The sequence below is a fragment of the Scyliorhinus torazame genome, chromosome 1 (genome assembly GCF_047496885.1).
Source record: "Scyliorhinus torazame isolate Kashiwa2021f chromosome 1, sScyTor2.1, whole genome shotgun sequence".
In the NCBI taxonomy this organism is placed as follows: domain Eukaryota; kingdom Metazoa; phylum Chordata; class Chondrichthyes; order Carcharhiniformes; family Scyliorhinidae; genus Scyliorhinus; species Scyliorhinus torazame.
Window position 1 is genome coordinate 293,160,480 of NC_092707.1, and position 25,137 is coordinate 293,185,616.

Below are 25,137 nucleotides of genomic sequence, written 5' to 3' on the forward strand. Positions count from 1 at the left end.
CCACATGACCCCCAATACATACTACCACATTCACCCCTTGTCAAAATGAACCCGGCGGGGTGATGCTTCGTATGGTGGTAAGGGTTTACAGGGCTGGTTCTGGGAGGATAGAACATTCACATGGTAGTACAGTATTGGACAGTTCCGTCCTGTTGCAACTATTTACAGAGGGTATAGGAACAAAAACAAAATGTTCTTTGAACAGTCCATCTTTGTTTTACATCGACGCCACGAGTCGGTCGGGCGGTCTGGTCGTCCGTGTCGATCGCCTCGGCCCCGGCGGTGGTGGTGGTGCTTGTACCAGTGTTGTCGCCTCCAGGAGCCGTACGGTTTCAGCTGTCGGTGCAAAGGGGAGGGGGACTGATCCTCCTGGGAAAGGGGCGGTCGCGGGGTGCGGCGGTGGCAGGAAGGGGGGCGGTTGGGTTGATGGTGTCGGGGGGGGGTGCGTGGTGCCGGCGGGCGCCAGATCCCGCAGGGAGACCGTGTCCTGTCGGCTGTCGGGGTACTCCACGTAGGCGTACTGGGGGTTTCCGTGGAGGAGGTGAACCCTTTCGACCAACGGGTCCGCCTTATGTGCCCGCACATGCTTTCGGAGCAGGATGGGTCCTGGGGCCGCCAGCTAGGTCAGCCGCGACGTTCCAGAGGAGGACCTCCTAGGGAAGACAAGGAGACGCTCGTGCGGCGTTTGATTAGTGCTTGTACATAATAACGACCGGATGGAATGGAGAGCGTCCGGGAGGACCTCCTGCCACCGTGAAACTGGGAGATCCCTGGACCGTAGGGCCAGTAGGACGGCCTTCCAGACCGTGCCATTCTCCCTTTCTACTTGCCCGTTCCCCCGGGGGTTGTAGCTGGTCGGCCTGCTTGAGGCTATGCCCTTGCTGAGCAGGAACTGGCGCAGCTCGTCACTCATGAAAGAGGACCCCCTGTCGCTGTGGACGTATGCGGGGTAACCGAACAGTGTGAAGATGCTGTTCAGGGCGTTAATGACTGTGGCCGCGGTCATGTCGGAGCAGGGAATGGCAAAAGGGAAGCGGGAGTATTCGTCCACTACATTAAGAAAATATGCGTTGCGGTCGGTGGAGGGGAGGGGCCCTTTGAAATCGAGACTGAGGCGTTCAAAGGGGCGGGAAGCCTTAATCAGGTGCGCTCCATCTGGCCTGAAAAAATACAGCTTGCATTCCGCGCAGATGTGGCAGTCCCTCGTGACTGTACGGACCTCTTCTAAAGAGTATGGGAGATTGCGGGACGTGATGAAGTGGTAAAACCGAGTGACCCCCGGGTGGCAGAGGTCCTCGTGAAGGGTTTAGAGGCGGTCAATTTGTGCGTTGGCACACGTGCTGCGGGATAGGGCATCGGACGGCTCGTTCAGCTTTCCGGGCCGGTACAAGATCTCATAGTTGAAGGTGGAGAGCTCGATCCTCCATCTTAAGATCTTGTCATTATGTCAGCCAATGACATTAGGGCTTCCAGTCCCACATGACCCCCAATACATACTAGCACACTACTGCATTCCGTATTAACCCATTAATGTCTACTCTGCCAAAACTGCAATAAAAAAACTGAAAGTAATGCATCCAAGTTTGCTAACAATACAAAGCTAGGTAAGGAAGAAAGTTGTGAGGAGGGGGCAAAGAGGTTTCAAATGAATATAGACCAGTTAAACGATTAACCAAGATGCTGGCAGAGGTACGGAAGGGTGAAATTATTGATTTCAATGGAAAGAATTGAAAGTTTTAAAAAGATGAGTGACAAATATTCACATTTCGACGGCGATTGATGCCCTTGTAGACCATAAAATGTGGGCCATTCGGTCCATTAAATCTGTTCTGCCATGCAATAAAATCATGACTGACCTGATATAACGGTTCTCAATTCTGCTTTCCTCCCGTAACCCTTTATTCCCTTACTGATTAAAAATCTATCTATCTCGGCCCTGAACGTACTTAACCCAGCCTCCACAGCCCTGTGCGGTAAAGAATTCCACAGATTCTCTACGCCCTGAGAGAATCAATTCCTCCTCATTTTGGTCTTAAACCAGTGACCTTTTATTCTGAAATTATACTCTCTTGTACTAGACTCTCCCACAACCTCTCAGCATCTACCCTGTCAACCCCCCTGGGAATCATATATGTCTCAATAAGGTCGCCTCTCATTCTTCTAAATTCCAGTGAGTAAAGGCCCAACCTACTCTTTTTTAAAAAAAAAATATCTTTATTCAAATTTTCAACACATTTTCAACAAACCCCCCCCCCCCCCCCCCACAGAAAAAAGAAACAAGAACATAAGAACACCACCCGGAAGAATTATACATAGAGTTTCCCCAAACTACAATAACCCCCCATATAACAATAAAAACACAAATAGGGAAACACGTCACCCTAACCCAAACCCCACCCCAGAATAACCCCCCCCCCCCCCCCCCCCCCCCCCCCCCCCGCTCAGGTTGCTGCTGCTGACCTCCTCTTACTACGCTCCGCGAGAAAATCTAGGAACGGTTGCCACCGCCTGAAGAACCCTTGCACAGACCCTCGCAAGGCAAACTTTATCCTCTCCAGCTTGATGAACCCTGCCATGCCATTAATCCAGGCTTCCACGCTAGGGGGCTTTGCATCCTTCCACAGTAACAAAATCCTCCACCGGGCTACCAGGGACGCAAAGTCCAGAATACCGGCCTCTTTCGCCTCCTGCACTCCCGGCTCGTCCGATACCCCAAATAATGCTACCCCCCAGCTCGGCTTGACCCGGGCGTTCACCACCTTGGACATAGTCCTCGCAAAGCCCCTCCAAAACTCATCCAGCGTATGAACATATGGGCGTGATTTGCTGGGCTCCCCGAGCACCTCACACATCTGTTCTCTACCCCAAAGAACCTACTCAACCTCGCCCCTGTCATATGCGCTCTGTGAACAACTTTAAACTGTATCAGGCTGAGCCAGGCGCAAGAGGAGGAAGAATTAACCCTACTCAAGGCATCAGCCCACAGACCCTCACCTATCTCCTCCCCGAGCTCCTCCTCCCATTTGCCCTTTAGTTCCTCCACCGAGGTCTCCTCCTCTTCTTGCAGCTCCTGGTAAATCACCAAGACTTTGCCTTCTCCAACCCATACTTCCAAGATCACCTTGTCCTGAATCCTGCGTGCTGGAAGCAGCGGGAATTCCCTCACCTGCCGTTTCACAAACGCCCTCTCCTGCATATACCTAAAAGCATTTCCCGGGGGTAGCCCAAATTTCTCCTCCAGCGCCCCTAGGCTCGCAAACGTCCCACCAATGAACAGGTCCCCCATTCTTCTAATCCCTGCCCGATGCCAGCTCAGAAACCCCCCGTCCATCCTTCCCGGGACGAACCGATGATTCTCCCGAATCGGTGACCAAACTGAGGCCCCCACCTCACCCCTATGACGCCTCCACTGCCCCCAAATCTTCAGAGTCGCCGCCACCACCGTTCAGGCCCCTCACATTCCAAGTTATCAGCCGGCTCCTCCCCCGCCGACTAGTCATCTCCCTTTTTAGGCCAGCCACGTGCCCGCGCCTCCTGCACCCTCCATTCCCTCAGGCGGTGGACCCCCGCCTGACTCCCTCTCCTAGTTCCAGCTCCCCTTTGGCCAATACAGCAGCAACCCAGTTCCCCCCCCCCCCCAGCTAGATCCTCCTCTAGCCATTTTGCTCCCCCTATAGCACTCCCGTAAGTCAGCTGACTCCTGCTGACCCCGGCCTCTCCCGCCATTCCATCGACCCCCCCAGTGTGAGAATCCCTTCACCTCCCCCTGGCAAAGAGTGTGTGCTCCTCTCCAGCACCGCCCTCCTTCCCCCCCTCTCTCTCTCTCTCTCTCTTTCCCCCCCCCCCCCCCCTGGCCCCAGCCCCGCCCCCTTCCTTAAGGCTCAACCTCTCCTCATTAGAAAACAACCTCTTGAACCTTCTCTGGACTGCCTTCAATGCCGGTATATCTTTCCTTACATAAGGGTAACCAAACTGCTCACAGTATTCCTGGTGTGGTCTAACTGGTGCCTTGTATAGATTTAACGAGACTTCCTTTTATATACTCCATTCCCTTTGAAATGGATTCCAATGTTCCATTTGTTTTCCCTATAACCTCCTGGACGTGCATGCTAGCTCTGTATGATTAATACACGAGAACCCCCAAATCCTGCGTGCTGGAGCTTTCTGCTGTCTTTCTCCATTTAAATAATATTCAGTTCCTTTATTCTTCCTGCCATGGTGCGTAACTTTGCATTTCTCTGCGTTATAGCACGGGACACAGTGGTTAGCACTGCTGCCTCATTGAAAAATATAAAATTCCCAGAGAGCTTGCCGGGGTTACTTTCCCTGGCTGGAGGTCTAACACTAAGGAGTATGCTCAGGATAATGGGTCAGCCATTTAGGACTGAGATGGGAAGAAATTGATTCACTCCAAGTATTGTCAATCTTTGGTGTTCTCAAGAGAGCTGTCAACTCTCAGTCAGTGAGTATAGTCAAGACCAATATCACTAGATTCAGAGACACCAAGGGAATCAGTAGAAATCAGGATAGGACAGGAAAGTGGAACTAATATAGGTGGATGCCCATGATAAATTTGCCCTTGGTATACAAGGGTAAGGTGGGGTTACGGGAATAGGGTGGGACTGTGGGCTTGGGTAGAGTGCTCTTTCAGAGGGTTGGTGCTGACTCAATGGGCTGAATGGCCTCCTTCGGCCCTGTAGGAATTCTATGATTCTATGATTATAGAGGTTCAAACACTATCGTATTGAATGACAGAGTAGGTTTGATGAGTCATATCGCCTGCTCCAGCTCCTCTTTCTTATGTTCTTGTATTTCAACATTTTTCATGAAGGCAATAAGTTATTTGCCAATGTGTTAAACGATTGCTTCATTAATGTCATCAAAATACCATCAATATTTGAACAATATATTTTTCTGTTCTTACAGATGACCCACAGATCATTGTCAGGCCACCTGGTAAGTGCATCCAAACTCTCACTTGAAACACATAATTGATTGTTTTGTAAGGTTATGTAATCGGTGTTCTTTTTTAATATATTCATTGACTGGATGTGGACATCACAGGCAAGGCCAGGATTTATTGCCCATCTCTAATTTCCCTTGAGAAAATGGTGGTGAGTTGCTTTCTTCAGCAACGGCAGTCTGTGTGGTGAAGGTACTCCTGCTGTGCTGTTAGTTGGGGAATGTTGGGTCTTGGATCCAGCAATGATCCTTCCAAGTTAGAAGAGTGTGTTACTTGGGGGGGAAACTTGCTGCTGCCTTTGTCCTTTTGGGTGGTCAAGGTCACAGGTTTTGCTTCAAAGAAACCTTGGCAAATTGCCGTGGCAAATTTTGTCAATGGTTAAACACTGCAGCCACTGCACCAGGTTGGAGAGAGAATATGTTTAGGGTACTTTGTCCTGGATGGTGTTGAGCGTTTTGAGTGCTGGAGCTGCAGTCATCCAGACAAGTGGAGAGTATTTCATCACAATCCTGACTTGTGCCTTGTAGATGGTGGACAGGCTTTGGGGAATCAGATGAGTTAGTCACCACAGAATTCCTAGCATCTGACCTGCTCTTGTAGTCACAGCATTTACACGGCTAATCTAGTTGTCATTCTGATCAATGGTGATATTGATGGTGGCATTCAGTGATGGTATTGCCTTTGAGTATCAAGAGGAGGTGTTTTTTGTTGGAGATGGTCATTGCATGACACTTACATCATGTGACTGTTACTTCCCACGTATCAGCACAAGCTGAATGTCGAAAGTCATAACGGCACAGATGGAGAATGTTCCACCCATTCAGTCCATGTTAGCACCTTGTAGAGAAATTCTGTCCCATTGCAGTATTGCTTTATGCAGGCACAGATAGCTGCGCTACCTCAAGGATTGGAAACAAAATTTCCCACTTGTAATCATCCTGACTTTTGACCTTATAATTGAGAGAACGTCATTTAGAAGCATCTGTAAGTGGTTGGGCCCAGGACTTCGGTGACTGAGCTGATCAACTTCCAGCGAGTGGAGCGTCTTCCCCCTAATTTCCCTTGACTTCAAGGGCATCTTGATGCAGCATTCAGACTGTCTTAATGTCAAGGGAAGTCACTCTTACCACGCTTGTGGAATTCACCTCCTTTCTCCATGTCTAGACATAGGCTGTAATGAGGTCTGAAGCTGAATGGCCGTTGCAGAACCAATACTGAGCGCCAATGAGCACATTATCGATGAGTATGTGCCACTTGATAGCACAGTCGACAACTTTTCTTCATGTTGAGTGGAGACGAGTAGGGGAGTAATTGAATCAATTGGCATTGTCCTGCCATTTGCACGTTGTTGGGTAGATGCCAATGTTATAGCTGTATTGGTATTTACATATCCAGTTCTAAAGCACAATTCTTCAGCACCACAGTCAGAGTAATGTTGGGGCCCATTGCCTTTGCTGTATATAATGCACTCAGTCATTTTTTGATATTGTATGCACAGAATTGAATTGGCTTCAATTCCAACAACTGTGATGGAGGAGCCAAGACAAGATCATCCACTCAGCATTTTGTGCTGAAGATGGGTTACAAACACTGCAGCCTTGTCTTTTATAGTCACATATTTGGCTCCACCATCAGCATGCATAGCCGACTTGTGATCTCTACAATTTTTTGACCGATAAGAGAATCCTAGATGAGTATGGCAAAGAAGGAGGCCATTCGGCCCACGTGTCTGCACCGGCCATAGCAGATCTCTCCAAGTCTAACTTTCTCACTCTTACTCTGTTGTCTTGTTTGTGATGGTACTCAAAGTGCATATTTTATTTTTAATTCATTCGTGGGATCTGGGTGTCACTGGCTAGCTGGCATCTATTGCCCACCCCTAATTTTCTTTGAGAAGGCAGTGATGAGCCACCTTTTTGAGCCACTGAGGTCCATGTGATACCCACAGTGCCCACCTTCCAAACCCACGACCATCTAGAAGGACATGGGCAGCAGATATGGGAACCCCACCACCTGGATGTTCCCCTGCAAGCCACATACCATCCCGAGTTGGAGAAATATTGCGGATCATTTACTTTGACTGGTCAAAACCTGGAACTCCCTTCCTAACAGCATAGTGGGTGTACCTACACCGCAGCGACTGCAGTGGTTCAAGAAGGCAGCTAACCACCACTTTCTCAAGGGCAATTGTGGGTAGACAAACAATACTGTCATTGTCCGGGCCATCCATATACCAGGAAATAATTGAAAAAATAAAAAGTAACATTTACCAGCTAGTCTAATCTTTTTAAAATGTTTTTATTGGAGCTTTTCATTTATGACAGGTGAGTCTTTGCTTCATACCGTTCATTTTACAATTGTGTCCCTCTTAAAAAAAGGTTATAAATAATTTACATCTCTTTGCTACACAAGTGGTCAAATGTTATGTTAGTGTTATCATGCATATACGGTGAACAATGGAAAAAAAATCAAAGTAAGAAAGGTAAATTTAAAAAAAACACAGGAATTGTTTCATTCTCGAATCCCCCTCTGAAGGCTCAGAGGTGCAAAGTCCCCGGTAAAAGTTTGCAAAGGCCCCAATGGTCTAATCTGGGGCAGTGACCATCCAACTGCTCCCATCCCTTAACTCTGCTTTCTCCCTTAAGGCAGCCTGCTTCCTCAGCTAGTGTGCCAGCAGGCGGCTGACCTTGTCTCCATGCTTATAGTCCGTGTATGGGGGAACTGGTTCACTGCTTTCCCTGTGGAGAACAGGTCAAATTCCATCTATAGCTGCTTCCTCTCCGACAGCAGCTCCACGGTCAGGGCCATGGAGTACCGTCGATCCACTCCCAATATGGAGTCAATCAGCCGTTACTTAGCTGCTCCTTCCTTCCTATCTTTAAGCGCCCTATAAGTTATTATTTCCCCCAGATCACCACCTTCAGTGCCTCCCAGAACATGGAGGGTGAGACCTCTCGATTTTGGTTGCAGGATACATTGATGGTTGGTGACATTCTTTTGCAAAACGCCCGAGCAGCTATAAGAGCTGCATCCAGCCTCCATGTGGGCACTGGGTCTGGCCCATCTCGAACCTCCCGTCCGTGTAGTGTGGAACATGATCCGCGATTACTATCACGGAGTATTCCACCCCTGCTACCCCTGGAATCACCGATTTCTCTATTATGAATAAATCTATGCGTGAACTTTGTGCATGTGGGAGAAGAAGGAGAACTCCTCCTCCCTCAGGTGGTTAAACCTTCAAGGCTCTACAACCCCATTTGCTCCATAAAGATTTTTAATTCTCGTGCCATTCCTGATATGGCTCCCATTCTAGGGTTTGACCTGCCCAGTTTTGGATCCTGTCACAGTTGAAGCTCCTTCCTCGGGTGAAAGGTGTCGATGATAGCCATGATGAAGGAGCAGCGCTCCGAAAGCTAGTGATTCGAAACAAACCTGTTGGACTTTAACCTGGTGTTGTAACACTTCTTACTGTGCCCACCCCAGTCCAACGCCGGCATCTCCACATCGTATCTCTTGTAGGAAGACTACGCCAACCCTCAGACTTTTAAGACGGGCAAAGACTCTGCATCTCTTCATTGGCCCATTGAGTCCCCCTCACGTTCTGGGTGACTATTCCAATGGGGGGTTCCTCGTCCCCCTGTGGGGTCAGCAATACTTGCCTCTGCACGCTGGGGTTTCCTTTCGGTTCGTGGGCTATCTCAACATGCGACTTGTTGTAACCAGCATTCTGCCACCCACCCCTCCCCCCCCCTCCCCCAACCCTGCAGTGTATCTTTCCCACTTGCATGGTCACATGTTCCTCGCCCACATCGAGATCCGCTCTTTAACTTGGAACCTATGGAACCTCACTATTATTGTCAGTGGTGGTTCTCTCGACTTGGGTCTCTGGCAGAGCGACCTGTGGGCCGGTCCACCTCTGATGGCTTGGCAATGCCCTCCTCCCAAACAGCTTTCTGAGCATCGATGGTACGAACTCCCCCTCCGTGCCCTCCTGTAGCCCGACGATCTGCAGGTTCTGTCAGCGGGACCTGTTTTCTTGGTCATCAGCCTTTCCCTTCAGTGATTTCTGGGTCGTGACCAACCTTGCCACCTCGGCCGCGAGCGAGGCGATCCACTCTCCCTGCTCCGTGGCTGTCTTTTTTAGGTCCCGCAGCGTTGCCTCTTGGGCTCCACTGCACTCTGTCCATTGCCTCCTTTATGGGGGCCAATGAGCCTCTATTGCTGACCCCACGCCAACATGAGGTCCTCTTTAATCGCTATTCTGTACTTCAGGAGTTCCGTTGTGATGAACTCTATCAGTTTCTCCATCGTCGCCTGGGTCGGTATTGGCGATCCTGTTGGGTCAGCCATGTTCGGTTCTCGGCCCCCATGAGGGTCTCGCTGTTCAGGGGTCGAAGCTTTCCTCTCCCTACTCTCACTGTTTTTCTGGTCTGATTGCTGGCTATTCGGCATCCTGGTTGACTAAGGTGGATGGGGGGTTAAGCTGGGGAACATTTTGCAGTCTTGGTGCCCACTTGGGAGAAATAGGTCTAATCAGAAGTTCCTAGGAGGGAGCCACCTTTCATGCGACAGATTAAATGGTAGAAGCACTGAGGCAGAAATTTCTCAATAATCCAACCAGACATCATGAGATACCCTCAATTACGACTCAGGAGAGAAGAGTGATAATTCAAAGGCTTTAATTACCAGAGAACCAGACAGCTGCCGAGAAGTGTGCTCACTGCACGCTGCCCACTGAACGTAACCTTATATACAGTTCCCTGGAGCCGGAGGCGGAGTCCCCCAGAGTTCCAAACCTGGTCTTAAAGGGGCCTACGCATTAAAGGTACATGTGTATACAGATATTATTCATCACATTCACCCCCTGTTTAAAAAAAACGCATAGTCCGTCGGGGGTGAAGTGGAATTACATGTTCAGTCTTTTGGGTGGTCTGATTGTCCGTGTCGACCTTCTCAGCTCCAGTGGTGGTGCGGTGGATACGGTCATCCTCGGTGGTGGTATATCCAGGAGCACGGTTGTCTGAGCCTTTGCCCGCGTTGGAGCAGGGGCGGTATCTGGGATGACTAGGGTCATTGGTGCCGGCGCCGGCTGGGGGGAGGGGAGCACTACGGGGGGGGGGGGGGGCTGTCGGAGTCGACAGCCGGTGTGGGAGGGGAGCGTCGGTAGAAGGGGGGGCATCGGTGGGCGAGCCAGCGGGTGCCAGGTCTTGCAAGGAAACGGTGTCCTGCCTGCCGTCGGGGTGCTCGACATAGGCGTATTGAGGGTTTGCGTGTAGTAGTTGGACCCTCTCGACCAGCTGGTCTGTCTTATGGCTCCTCAACGTGCCTCCGGAGTAGAACTGGTCCCGGAGTCGTCAGCCAACGTGGAAATGAAACCCCAGAGGTGGACTTCCTGGGGAAGACAAACAAACGGTTGTGAGGGATCTCGTTCGTGGCCATACAGAGGAGCGACCTAATGGAGTGTAGGGCATCGGGTAGGACCTCCTGCCAGTTGGCGATTGGGAGACTTCTTGACCATAGGGCTAGAAGGACAGCCTTCCAAACTGTTGCGTGCTCCCTCTCCACCTGCCCGTTTCCCTGTGGGTTATAGCTGGTCGTTCTGCTCGAGGCGATGCCCTTGTTGAGCAGATATCGACGCAGCTCATCGCTCATGAACGATGTACCCGGTCACTGCGGATATAAGCCGGGAAACCAAACAGCGTGAAGATGCTGTGCAGTGCCTTGATTACGGAGGCCGGGGTCATATCGGGGCAGGGGATAGCGAAGGGGAAGTGGGAGAATTCATCAATGACAGTGAGGAAATAAATGTTGCGGTTGGTGGACGGGAGGGGCCCTTTGAAGTCCACGCTTAGTCACTCAAAGGGCCCAGAGGCCTTTACCTGGCAGGCCCTGTCTGGTCTGTAGAAGTGCGGTTTGCACTCCGCACAGATCTGGCAAGCCTTGGTCATGGCCGTGACCTCCTCGGTGGAGTAAGGTAGGTTGCGGGACTTGATGAAATGTGCAAGCCGGGTGACCCCCGGGTGGCAGAGGTCATTGTGGATGACCCTCAGGCTGTCTTTTTGTGTGTTGCCGCACGGGCCGCGGGACAGGGCATCTGAGGGCTGTGTTGAGCTACCCCGGACGATATGTAATATCGTACGTGTAGGTGGAGAGTTCGATCCTCCACCTCAGAATTTATCATTCTTTATTTTGCCCCGTTGTGCGTTATCGAACATAAAGGCGACCGACCGTTGGACGGTGACGAGGGCAAACCTCCTACCGGCTAGGTAGTGCCGCACGGCCTCCACTATGGCTTGTGCCTTCTTCTCGACTGCAGAGTGTCGAATTTCCGAGGAGGTGAGGGTTCGGGAAAAGAACGCTACTGGTTTGCCCGCCTGGTTGAGGGTAGCAGCCAGGGCGACGACTGATACGTCGCTTTCTACCTGGAAGGGAATGCTTTTGTCCACCGCGTGCATGGCGACCTTGATGATATTGGCCTTGATACGACTGAAGGCCGACTGAGCCTCAGCCGTCAGGGTAAAAACCGTGGTCTTAATGAGTGGACGGGCTTTGTCCGCGTATCTGGGGACCCACTGGGCATAATAGGAAAAGAGCCCCAAGCACCGTTTAAGGGCCTTGAGGCTACGGGGGAGGGGAAGTTCCTTAAGGGGGCGCCTGCGGTTGGGGTCTGGACCTAGGACCCCGTTTTCCACGACATAGCCGAGGATGGCTAACCGGGTTGTGTGGAACACGCATTTCTCTTTATTGTACGTCAGATTGAGGGCCCGGGCGGTCTGGAGGAACTTCCTCAGGTTTGCGTCATGGTCCTGCTGGTCATGGCCGCAGATGGTGACGTTGTCCAAGTACGGGTATGTAGCCCGTAAGCCGTACTGGTCCACCATTTGATCCATTGCCCTTTGGAAAACGGAGACTCCGTTTGTGACGCCAAAAGGGACCCTGAGGAAGTGGAAGAGCCGACCGGCTGCTTCGAAGGCCGTATAGGGGCGGACCTCTGGGCGGATCGGGAGTTGATGATAGGCCGATTTTAGGTCGACCGTGGAGAATACTCGATACTGGGCGATTTGGTTCACCATTTCTGCTATGCGGGGAAGTGGGTACGCATAGAGTTGCATAAAGCGGTTTATAGTCTGACTATAGTCCACCACCATACGTTGTTTTTCCCCGGAGCGGACTACCAGTACTTGTGCCCTCCAAGGGCTATTGCTTGCCTCTGTGACCCCCTTCTTTTAGTAGCCGCTGAACCTCTGACTTGATGAAAGTCATGTCTTGGGCACTGTACCGCCGACTCCTGGTGGCGACGGGCTTACAGTCGGTAGTGAGGTTCGCGAAGAGGGTGGGTGGTGCAACTTTGAGTGTTGCCAGGCTACATACCGTGAGCGGGGGCAGGGGTCCACCGAACTTCAGGGTCAGGCTTCGGTGGCTGCACTGAAAGTCCAGACCGAGCAGCAGAGGTGAGGGAGGACATAAAGTTTAAAACGGGCGTATTTGGCGCCTTGGATAGCGAGGTTCGCGACACAAGACCCCGTGATTTGGACCGAATGAGACCCAGATGCGAGGGCGATAGTTTGCGAGGCGGGATAGGTGCGCAGGGAGCCGCATCTTACCGTGTCTGGATGGATAAAACTCTCCGTGCTCTCGGAGTCAAAAAGGCAGTGGGTGTCGCGGCCGTTGATTTGAACCTGCATCATTGAGTTTCGCAGGTGTTTCGGCCAAGATTGATCGAGCGTGATCGCTCCTAGTTGTGGGCAGTCAGAGTCCTCGGTTGAATCGGACTCGCAAAATGGCCGCCGCCGTCGGTCGCACGTGTTGGGTTTTGAAGATGGCCACCGCCAAGATGGCCACCCCATGACTCGCACGAGGCCGATGATGCATCGGAAGTAGGCGTGTCCAGCCGCTACTCGGCCGCGTTGCGTGGCTTGTGGTCCCGGGAGTTCGATTCTGGGCCCGATGAGACTTTTGTTTCTGGCCTTTGGGCCCAGCCAGGCAGACCTTTGCGAAGTGCCCCTTCTTTCCGCATTCGTTGCAGATAGCGGAGCGGGCAGAGCAACGCTGGCGTGAGTGCTGGCCTTGCCCACAGAAATAGCATTGGGGGCCCCCGGTGTGAGCGGGTCGCCGTGCGGCGCAGGTCTGTAGCGTGGCCGAGTCTGGAGGGGATCGAGAGGGGTTCGCAAGGTCCGCGGAATACGTGCGTAGATTATGGTGAGCCGCTTCCAGAGAAGAGGCGAGCGTTACCGTGCCTTGGAGGTCCTCAGCTCCGTCTTCTAGGAGCCGCTGCCGGATGTACCTGGATCGGATACCGGACACGAAAGCGTCACAAATATGTAAGTTCATGAGGACTTCTGCCGTCACCTCTTTATGGTCGCAGTTCCTGGCGAGCGTGGTGAATCTCTCCAAGTGTTCGTCCAGCATTTCCCCGGAGCGCTGGCGGCAGGTCGAGAGCAAATGCCGGGCGTGTACCTCGTTTATCGGCTTTACGAAGCGCTTCTGTAGGATTTTGACCACCGTTTCGTACGTCGTAGCTTTCTCGATCATGGAGGATAGTCGGTGGCCCACCCGAGCATGTAGTAAGCCCAGCTTGCGAGGTCCGTCAACTTCAGTCTCTGAGGAATTCAGATAGGTCTCAAAGCACCGGAGCCAGTATTTAAAACTTTCTGTGGCTTCCGGCGACCGAGCGTCCAAATTGAGTTTCTCCGGCTTTAGACCGCTGTCCATCTTGATGTAGGCTGGTAATTAAATTGAGATACCCTCAATAAGACTCAGGAGAGAAGAGTGATAATACAAAGGCTTTAATTACCAGAGAACCAGACAGCTGCCAAGAAGTGTGCTCACTGCACGCTGCCCACTGAACGTAACCTTATATACAGTTCCCTGGGGGTGGAGCCGGAGGCGGAGTCCCCCAGGTTCCAAACCCGGTCTTAAAGGGGCCTACGCATTAACGGTACATGTGTATACAGATATCATTCATCACACATCAGGAATCAGGGGCATGAGGGAGGAACTGACGAAAATCGACTGAGAGCAGAGCCTAGTGGGAAAGACAGTAGAACAGCAATGGCAGGAGTTTCTGGGAGTAATTGAGGACACAGTGCAGAGGTTCATCCCAAAGAAAAGAAAGGTTATCAGAGGGGGGATTAGGCAGCCATGGCTGACAAAGGAAGTGAGGGAATGCATCAAAGCAAAAGAGAAAGCCTATAATGTGACAAAGAGTAGTGGGAAGTCAGAAGATTGGGAAGGCTACAAAAACAAACAGAGGATAACAAAGAGAGAAATAAGGAAAGAGAGGATCAAATATGAAGGTAGGCTAGCCAGTAACATTAGGAATGATAGTAAAAGTTTCTTTAAATACATTAAAAACAAACGGGAGGCAAAAATTGACATTGGGCCGCTCCAAAATGACGCTGGTAATTTTGTGATGGGAGACAAGGAAATAGCTGAGGAACTAAATAAGTACTTTGCGTCAGTCTTCACAGTAGAAGACATGAGTAATATCCCACCAATTCCGGAGAGTCAGGGGGCAGAGTTGAATATGGTAGCCATCACAAAGGAGAAAGTGCTAGAGAAACTAAGAGGTCTAAAAATTGATAAATCTCCGGGCCCAGATGGACTACATCCTAGAGTTCTAAAGGAGATAGCTGAAGAAATAGTGGAGGCGTTAGTTATGATCTTTCAAAAGTCACTGGAGTCCGGGAAAGTCCCAGAGGATTGGAAAATCGCTGTTGTAACCCCCCTGTTCAAGAAGGGAACAAGGAAAAAGATGGAAAATTATAGGCCAATTAGCCTAACCTCGGTTGTTGGCAAGATTCTAGAATCCATTGTTAAGGATGAGATTTCTAAATTCTTGGAAGTGCAGGGTCGGATTAGGACAAGTCAGCATGGACTTAGTAAGGGGAGGTCGTGCCTGACAAACCTGTTAGAGTTCTTTGAAGAGATAACAAATAGGTTAGACCAAGGAGAGCCAATGGATGTTATCTATCTTGACTTCCAAAAGGCCTTTGATAAGGTGCCTCACGGGAGACTGCTGAGTAAAATAAGGGCCCATGGTATTCGAGGCAAGGTACTAACATGGATTGACGATTGGCTGTCAGGCAGAAGGCAGAGAGTTGGGATAAAAGGTTCTTTTTCGGAATGGCAACCGGTGACGAGTGGTGTCCCGCAGGGTTCAGTGTTGGGGCCACAGCTGTTCTCTTTATATATTAACGATCTAGATGACGGGACTGGGGGCATTCTGGCTAAGTTTGCCGATGATACAAAGATAGGTGGAGGGAGGGGCAGGTAGTACTGAGGAGGTGGGGAGGCTGCAGAAAGATTTAGACAGTTTAGGAGAGTGGTCCAAGAAATGGCTGATGAAATTCAACGTGGGCAAGTGCGAGGTCTTGCACTTTGGAAAAAAGAATAGAGGCGTGGACTATTTTCTAAACGGTGACAAAATTCATAATGCTGAAGTGCAAAGGGACTTGGGAGTCCTAGTCCAGGATTCTCTAAAGGTAAACTTGCAGGTTGAGTCCGTAATTAAGAAAGCAAATGCAATGTTGTCATTCATCTCAAGAGGCTTGGAATATAAAAGCAGGGATGTACTTCTGAAGCTTTATAAAGCATTAGTTAGGCCCCATTTAGAATACTGTGAGCAATTTTGGGCCCCACACCTCAGGAAGGACATACTGGCACTGGAGCGGGTCCAGCGGAGATTCACACGGATGATCCCAGGAATGGTAGGCCTAACATACGATGAACGTCTGAGGATCCTGGGATTATATTCATTGGAGTTTAGGAGGTTGAGGGGAGACCTAATAGAAACTTACAAGATAATGAATGGCTTAGATAGGGTGGACGTAGGGAAGTTGTTTCTATTAGCAGGGGAGACTAGGACCCGGGGGCACAGCCTTAGAATAAAAGGGAGTCACTTTAGAACAGAGATGAGGAGAAATTTCTTCAGCCAGAGAGTGGTGGGTCTGTGGAATTCATTGCCACAGAGGGCGGTGGAGGCCGGGACGTTGAGTGTCTTTAAGACAGAAGTTGATAAATTCTTGATTTCTCGAGGAATTAAGGGCTATGGAGAGAGAGCGGGTAAATGGAGTTGAAATCAGCCATGATTGAATGGCGGAGTGGACTCGATGGGCCGAATGGCCTTACTTCCGCTCCTATGTCTTATGGTCTTATGGAATCACTGTGCATCAAAAGAAACTTTAAAACTCTGTCGTCCTCACGAGGGATTTCAGATTCTTTCTTTGGATGATATAGCTACTGATTGCCCTAAAGAGCCATTCCATTGCCCCAATGCCTGCTCTTCGCTCAGCTACTCAATACCTTCTGACTAGACTGTATCCCACTGGATTCATGAGGCTGAACCCCAGCATCAAATAGTTGACATGATTGCAACTCTCTAGCTATGCTGAGCAGAACATCACTGCTTCGGGGGTTTCCTTAGCCTCAACTACATCTTCACCAATCTCTGCCACTCTTGAGATCCACCTCCCTTAACTGCAGCATTTCAGTTTCATGGAACTGAGTCTCCTCTTTTTTTCCCCATGTATTTTATTACCAACATGTATCAAAAAAGATTACAACACATAAACACCCCGGGAAACATGGTTCCCAACAATCAATTGCAGCCTGGACAGATGTTTTTCCCCTTTTTCACCCCCCTCCCCCTGCGACGAACAGCTCCTCAAATACGGTCACAAACATCCGCCACCTTTTCTCAAACCCCTCCCCTTAACTCATACTTTATCTTCTCCAGCCGCAGGAAGTCGTACAGGTCATCCAACCATGCTGCTACCCCTGGTGGCGATGCCAACCACCACTCCAGTAAAATTCATCGCCGTGCAATCAGAGAGGAAAAGTTCACGCCATCGGCCCTCCTCCTCTCTATGAACTCCGGCTTCTCTGAAACCCCAAATATCGCCACCAAAGAGTCCGGGTCCACCTACTTCTCCACATCCTGGCTAAGACTGCGTACACTCCCGCCCAGAATCTTCCCAATTTGTCGCAACCCCAAAACATGTGCGCGCAATGCGCTGGTCTCCGCCCACACCTCTCACAGTCATCTGCTACCCCCTGAAAGAATCCATTCATTCTCGCCTGAGTCATATGCACCCTGTGCACCATCTTATACGTGCAATCAGAGAGGCGAAGGCCACGACATTGGCCTTCCTCCTCTCCATGAGCTCCTTGCAAAGCAGGAGGTCCCGTTTACCCTATGCAGTGCCTCACTCCATACTCCCAATTGATCTCTCTTCCCAACTCCCCTTCCCATTTCTCCTTGATCTTCACCACCCGCTCGCCTCCCTGCTTCCCCCCCAGCCACTTGAATATATCCCCAATTATTTCCTCCCCTTTGACATCCAGAAGCAGCAGTCGCTCCAGCAGGCTGTATCCCGGCAACCTAGGGAACCCCCTCCAGACCTTTCGCGCAAAGCCCCAAACCTGCAGATACCTGAACTCACTCCCCCTCGGCAGCTGTACCCTCTCCTCCAGACTAGCGAATCCTTCCTCCAAATACAGATCCCTCATCTTGGCCAGCCCCACTTCCCTTGACTCTCCTCTTGATTTACTCTTAACATGGGCTAACCTGTTGCTCTGCACATCGGCCCCTGGTCATTGACTAGTGCCTCAACACCATGCAGGCGCAATGCCTGGTGCTTACAGTTTTGGAGGAATGCCCTGCAATGTGTTGTGTGACACGCCCACTGTACTAAATGGGATAAATTTGAAACAGATCTAACGACTGGGCAACTATGAGGCACTGTGGGCCATTAGCAGCACTGGATTGTACTCAATCATAATCTGTAACCTCATGGCCTGGTATATCCTGCCCTCTACCATTACCACCAAGCCAGGGGATCAACCCTGGTTCAATGAAGTGTGTAGGAGAGCATGCCAGAAGCAACATCAGGCATACCTAAAAATGAGGTGTCAACCTGGTGAAGCTACAACACAGGACTACTGTGTGCCAAACAGCATTAGCAGCAGGTAGTAGACAGAGCTAAAAAATTCCTCAATGGGGTCAAACCTCGGCAATCCTTCCACATCCAGCCGCGAATGGTGGTGGACATTTAAACAACTTACTGGAGGAGGAGCTCCACAAATATCCACACCCTCAATGATGGAGGAGACCAGCACATCTGTGCAAAAAACAACGTTGAAGCATTCACAACAATCTTTAGCCAGAAGTGCCGAGTGGATGATCCGTCTCGGTCTCCTCCAGAGATCTCCAGCATCACAGATGTCAGTCTTCAGTCAATATGATTCACTCCACATGATATCACGAAACAGCTGAAGACACTGGATACTAGGCTATGGGCCCTAAGAGCTGTTGCTAACTTTTGGTTGGCAAATCGTAATTTGCTCTTTTTGTTTAACCTTTGCTCTAGAGTCGCCAGGTATCTTTATGATACCGCCACGAGGTTCAAATTCAAGTAATGATCAATAACTCAACACACCAATTAGGAAGATTCAAATCTAAGCACATTTATTATGCATAGTAAATCACTACTCATGCATAAACTCTACTTTCTAGACTATTTCTATAACTAACAGGCCTATACTTAGCTTCGGACTGGCCCACCAGGTCAGGGGAACAAATGGCCTTTCGTTCAGGTCATGAGTCTGCAGGATTCAAAAGCTGGTATGGACTGGTAGCTAGGAGCCCCTATCTCGTAGCGAGCGTTGACTTGAGACTTACTTAGTTGGCAGCAGCGAGGCAGGTCACTGTCAAGGGTTGGTTCAAGTTGCTGAGTGACCCTGCCAAAGAAGGACGATTTGAACTTGGTGGCTTTACTTTATAGTCCCCAGGGGCTTCCCGCCCTTCGGGGCGGACCCCGTACCTGGTTCCAAGTGATTGGACTGCGTTCCGATCACTTGGATCGATTTCTCCAATACTGGAGTTGTTCTCTGATCGCTGGGCGGTCCCTAAATGTCCGTTGGCCTTCCTTTGTCTTGGCTCCTGCTGGCGCCGAGGAGTCTGGCTTGGCTTTATTCACCTTAACTGTTGCGATTGTGCCTTGGAATTGCTCATTACTATGCAGATGGCTGCTGCATTACTATGCAGATGGCTGCTGGTTTTGGTGCTGTCTGGTTGTTTTGCAGGTTTCAATATACATGATTTCTGTATTTGCTAGTCTTTGCCTGTGTTGGCTGAATTTCCCTTCAGCCTTTGCGGTTCTCCATTTTAAGTCGGGAAGTGGCCAACCCAGGTGGCTACAGAGCATAAAGGCAGAAGCACTGAAGATTGGGCTCCCGAACTTACCTCGCTCCTAGCCAAGCTGTTCCAGTATAGCTACGACAATGGCAATTTGGAAAACTATCCAACTATGTCCTCTACAAAAAACAAAAGGACAAATCCAACTTGGCCAACTACCACCCTATCAATCTACTCTCGATCATCAGTAAAGTGATGGAAGGGGTCATCAACAGGGCTATGAAGTGGCACTTACTCAGCAATAGTCTGCTCATGGATGCTCAGTTTGATTTCTGCCAGGGTCACTTACCTCCTGACCTCATTACAGCCTTGGTTCAAACATGGACAATAGAGCTGAATGCCAGAAGCGAGGTGAGAGTGGCTGCCCTAAACATCAAGGCAGCATTTGACCGAGTATGGCATCAAAGAGCCCTAGCAAACTGGAATCATTGGGAATTGAGGAAACCCTCCACTGGTTAGAGTCATACCGGGCACAAAGGAAGATGGCTAGTTTGCTGGAGGTCAATCATCTCAGTTCCAGGATATCACTGCAGGAGTTTCTCAGGATAGTGCCCTAGGCCCAACCATCTTCAGCTATTACGTCAATGACCTTCCCTCCATCATAAGGTAGGGTGCTCTTTCCAAGAGCCGGTGCGGACTCGATGGGCCGAATGGCCTCCTTCTGCACTGTAAATTCTATGATAATCTATGATAAGGTGAGAAGTGGGGTTGTTCTCCGATGATTACACAATGTTCAGCACCATTCTCTTCTCCTCAGACACTGAATCAGTCCCTGTCCATATGTGCATTACGGTGGCATAGTGGTTAGCACTGCTGCCTCTCAGCACCAGGGACCTGAGTTTGATTCCAGCCTTGGGTGACTGCAGAGTTTGCACATTCTCCCCTTCTCTCCGTGGATTTCATCCGGGTGCTCTGGTTTCCTCCCACAAGTCCAAAGATGTGCAGGTTGGGTGCGGTGACAGGGATTGTGCGGGGCAGTGGGCCTGTCAAGGGTGCTCTTGCAGAGGTTCAGTGCAGACTAGATGGGCCGAACGGCCTCTTTCTGCACTGTAGAATGTGAATCTCATAAAGTGAGACTGACACTAAGTGGGAGAATGTCTAATACTCAAAATAGAGGGTTCATATGTATGCTTTTGGTTGACCAAGCCATTCATATAAGCAGCAAATGTATTAACACAAGTACAATATTTTTACAGTGGTTGCAAACCCATGATTTTGTGTGCCGGAAACCTGGTCTGTTACTGCTTCCGACAGGTGTGGGGTTGTTTCAGTCAGGTGTTCGCCAGTAGGTGAGCCTGTGCCTAATCCTGGAGCAATGTCCCACCAAGGCTCGTGTCTCTGTGCAGGTGGAGGGTGCTGGTGAACGCAGTGACAGTTCTTTCTCGGTGGCTTCCTTACCTGAGGTGGGCTGGGGAGTATGTTGGCACTACTTGTCTCCCTAGGTCTGCTCCTGCCTACAGAAGAGAGAAGAGAGATTTAGTTCATGAGCAGGCAGAATCGAAGATTACATGTCACTCACTGTGAATGTCAGGATGTGGTGAACTCATGGAGGTGTAACCCATACTAGGAATCTCCACGTCCGGACAGGAGTGATCCCGGTTCTCCTCAGCCAGCTTGGCGGTATCCTCCTCAAACTGGGTGAGGGGAATGATGTCGGCCATGCCTCCTCTGGTCTGGGTTCTTTCTTGACTGTTATGGCCCAGTTTGCCATGGATGAAGACAACAGAAAGGAATGTGATGAGAAGGGATAGAGTTGAGGTTGGGAAATATGCATGTTTCCGGTGTGTGATGAGCCCTCCCCAGAAGGGACTGAAGGTGGAGTGTAAACATGACAGATGAAATGGTGGTGATGCGCAAGTTTCCGTGATTAAGGCAGTGGTGATAAGTGTCCTACGGTAATGATTGTGTGAAATCCCTGAAGAGAGCAGCCCTTTGAGTACATGATGCCATGCTGAGTGTTTGATATTGGACGGAGTTGAAGGCTGACTTACCGTGGCAGAACCGATGAGATTGTTCATCTCCTTCCTGCACTGGATGGCGTTGCACGTATGGCGGCCAATGCACTGACTTATGTTCTTATTTTGACCACCAACGATGTTCTTTTGATGGCCCCCTCCACCCACTGCCCCCCCCCCCCCCCCCTCCACCCCGCCCTTCCATTTCAGGCTTTCAGATACTTAAGCAAACATTATTTCAAATGAATGAAGGAGCGCTGCCTGTACTCACAGATTCACTTAGAAAGCTCATGTAACGATTTATTTGTATGAATTATGGGGTTATAATCAGAGTCATTTTTGAGTTGTCAACTGTTTGTGGTTGACAGGATTTAAAAATGTATTGCCATATATGAAAATGAAATGATTAAATTTGTATATTCTCTCCGAGGATGTAAGAGGACATTAAGTACTGCTGGCAATTTACAGCATATCATGTGCTCCTATGACCATAAAGTGATCTTGGTCACTCTTGCAAATTAGGTGAAGCACTGTTCGTAGAATTTACAGTATAGAAGGAGGCCGTTCAGCCCATCGAATCTGCACGGCCCTTGGAAAGAGCACCCCACCCAAGCCCACACCTCCATCCTATCTCCGTGACCCAGTAACCCCACCCAACCTTCTTGAACATTAAGGGCAATTTAAAATGGCCAATCCACCTAACCTGCATATCTTTGGAGTATGGTAGGAAACCGGAGCACCCGGAGGAAACCCATGCAGACACGGGGAGAACGTGCAGACTCCGCACAGCCATTTGATCCAAGCCGGGAATCAAACCTGGGACCCTGGAGCTGTGAAGCAACTGTGCTAACCACTGTGCTACCATGCCGCCTCTTCATATATATCTGTTCTGATGCAGATAGCCGTCTGGACACATTGCCCTTGTTAGCACAGACCTGTCTTCTACCTTCAGGCACCACTCTAATTTTTGCCTCCTATCCCTCATGCTTTCACTGACCTTTACACCCGGGCCAGCACTGGCCACACACAATGTAATTAAAAGAACAAAATACTGTAAATGTTGAGTACTTTGAACTTGTGACTTTAAGACTCATTGGTTAGTGTCATCACATAATTTACATCCCGCCCCGCCCACCCACCCCCAATTACCCATTCCGCCCGATAACGGGAACTCCTTTCGCTGTAAGATTCTCTTCACATCCTCTGTAATTGCATTCTGGCCTCCTGCATGTTCTCTCTCCCACTTCCCTCCAATTAACTTGCAGCTAAAATATTTTCTGCTTTGCATTCTGAAACACCTTTTCAACAAGGCCTTTCAGCCCCTCTTTGTTACCCCTCCCTTGATTTTCTTTTGTCTCCACACAACTCAGTCTGGAGTACCAATCCTTTCCATATACACCACGGTCTGGAGTACTAATCCTTTCCATACACACCTCAGTCTGGAGTACCAATCCTTTCCATACACGCCTCAGTCTGGAGTACCAGTCCTTTCCATACACACCTCAGTCTGGAGTACCAATCCTTTCCATATACACCATGGTCTGGAGTACTAATCCTTTCTATACACACCTCAGTCTGGAGTACCAATCCTTTCCATACACACCTCAGTCTGGAGTACCAGTCCTTTCCATAAATACCTCAGTCTGGAGTACCAATCCTTTCCATATACACCATGGTCTGGAGTACTAATCCTTTCCATACACACCTCAGTCTGGAGTACCAATCCTTTCCATACACACCTCAGTCTGGAGTACCAGTCTTTTCCATACACACCTCAATCTGGAGTACCAATCCTTTCCATATACACCTTGGCCTGGAGTACTAATCCTTTCCATACACATCTCAGTCTGGAGTACCAGTCCTTTCCATACACACCTCAGTCTGGAGTACCAATCCTTTCCATACACACCTCAGTCTGGAGTACCAATCCTTTCCATATACACCATGGTCTGGAGAACCAATCCTTTCCATACATACCTCAGTCTGGAATATCAATTCTTTCCGTACACAACTCAGTCTGGAATACCAATCCTTTCCATACACACCTCAATTTGGAGTACTAATCCTTTCCATACACACCATGGTCTGGAGTGCTAATCCTTTCCATACACACCTCAGTCTTGGGTACTAATCCTTTCCATACACACCTCAATTTGGAGTACTAATCCTTTCCATACACACCACAGCCTGGAGCAATGATCCTTTCCATACACACCTCAGTCTGGAGTACCAGTCTTTTCCATACACACCTCAGTCTGGAGTACCAATCCTTTCCATATACACCTTGGTCTGGAGTACTAATCCTTTCCATACACACCTCAGTCTGGAGTACCAATCCTTTCCATACATACCTCAGTCTGGAATATCAATTCTTTCCGTACACATCTCAGTCTGGAGTACCAATCCTTTCCATACACACCTCAGTCTGGAGTACCAATCCTTTCCATACACACCTCAGTCTGGAGTACCAATCCTTTCCATATACACCATGGTCTGGAGTACTAATCCTTTCCATACACACCTCAGTCTGGAGTACCAATCCTTTCCATACACGCCTCAGTCTGGAGTACCAGTCCTTTCCATACACACCTCAGTCTGGAATATCAATTCTTTCCGTACACATCTCAGTCTGGAATACCAATCCTTTCCATACACACCTCAATTTGGAGTACTAATCCTTTCCATACACACCATGGTCTGGAGTGCTAATACTTTCCATACACACCTCAGTCTTGAGTACTAATCCTTTCCATACACACCTCAATTTGGAGTACTAATCCTTTCCATACACACCACAGCCTGGAGCAATGATCCTTTCCATACATACCTCAGTTTGGAATACTATTCCTTTCCACACACACATCGGTCTGGAGTACCAGTCCATTTCAGGCATCGAAGGGTACAATTTCTTTTTGCCGTTGCTGTAAGTGCTTTCTGTGGTTTGGCATTGTGGGTAGGTGTTCTCAACATCCGAAAGGCTGGGAGTGTTCAGCCCAGCCGAATCCCCTCTTCCTCTGACCCGTTGACCCCTTGAGCTCCAGCTCCACAGGCCGAGGGGGGTGGCCCTGCCGCTCAGCAAGGCCCTGAAAGCTGGCCAGAACCCGCCATGTCTCGGCCCTCCAGAGGATGCCCACCAAGATAATCACAGACAGCGGGTTGTAGCAGTCAGCAGGCTGCATCCACCTCCGCTGTGGATGTTTGGGATCCATCAGGACCTAGCGGCAGGGCTAGAAAGATCTAGAAGTTGTAGTTTCACAGTGTGTGGGTGAATGTTATTCACTTGTGCATAATATTAACTAGTGTAAATAAACTCCTACCTCAGCCTGCCTATGGATCCTTGTTATGATGTGCAGTGCTCCTGTCAGTCTGAAGTGAAAGCTTGGTTCCTGCACAAGATAAAGGCAGGTATGTCAGTCCACGGCCTCCTCCCTGTACTCTGTTCAATTTCCCAGCACACTGATGCTTCACCTTTGCAATGACTGGATAAATCAATCAAGCCTGCCTCTCTGTGGGACCTACCGTTATTGTCATGAATGTCATGGGCCAACGTCACAGAATTCCGTCATTCTCCCTGTGTGATCTCTGCATATTTGAGGTGTGGTTGGACAATCTATCAACTTCTATGTCAGGTGACACTGTGGTCCTGAAGGTTTCAGCTCACAAAGGATGCCATAGGATCAGGAGAAGTTAAAGTTTCTCCACTGCATCCCCATGATATGCGCGTAATCATTGAGGGCAAGCGAGCTGCCATCAGCCGGACAGGAGTCAAATATTCACAAAAGCCCAGTGAGGATCTATGGACTGTCTCCACTGCAAGTCATCATCCTCCACCTAGCAGTAATGTTATTAAAAAAAAACCTGGATTCACACTATAGCTGGCTGCAACCAATTGGAAAGTTAACATAATTTAACATGCAGTCAGCTGCTGATCCTACAAAATGTGGGCCATCATAATGAGGCTGCACGTCATACAGTTGGTGCACACAGTGCATTCCAGTGCTAGCCTTGTTGATTATAGCCCA

General features: G+C 49.6%; 1 protein-coding gene across 1 annotated transcript in view; it reads left to right on the forward strand.

The window, feature by feature from the left end:
- The window catches only part of fndc1 (fibronectin type III domain containing 1), a 342,477-nt gene that overhangs the window by 285,380 nt on the left and 31,960 nt on the right, over positions 1–25,137 (forward strand). The window contains exon 19 of the mRNA XM_072507569.1: positions 4,927–4,956. Within this exon, the coding sequence (XP_072363670.1) occupies positions 4,927–4,956 (30 nt within the window). The remainder of the gene's footprint in view (positions 1–4,926; positions 4,957–25,137) is intronic.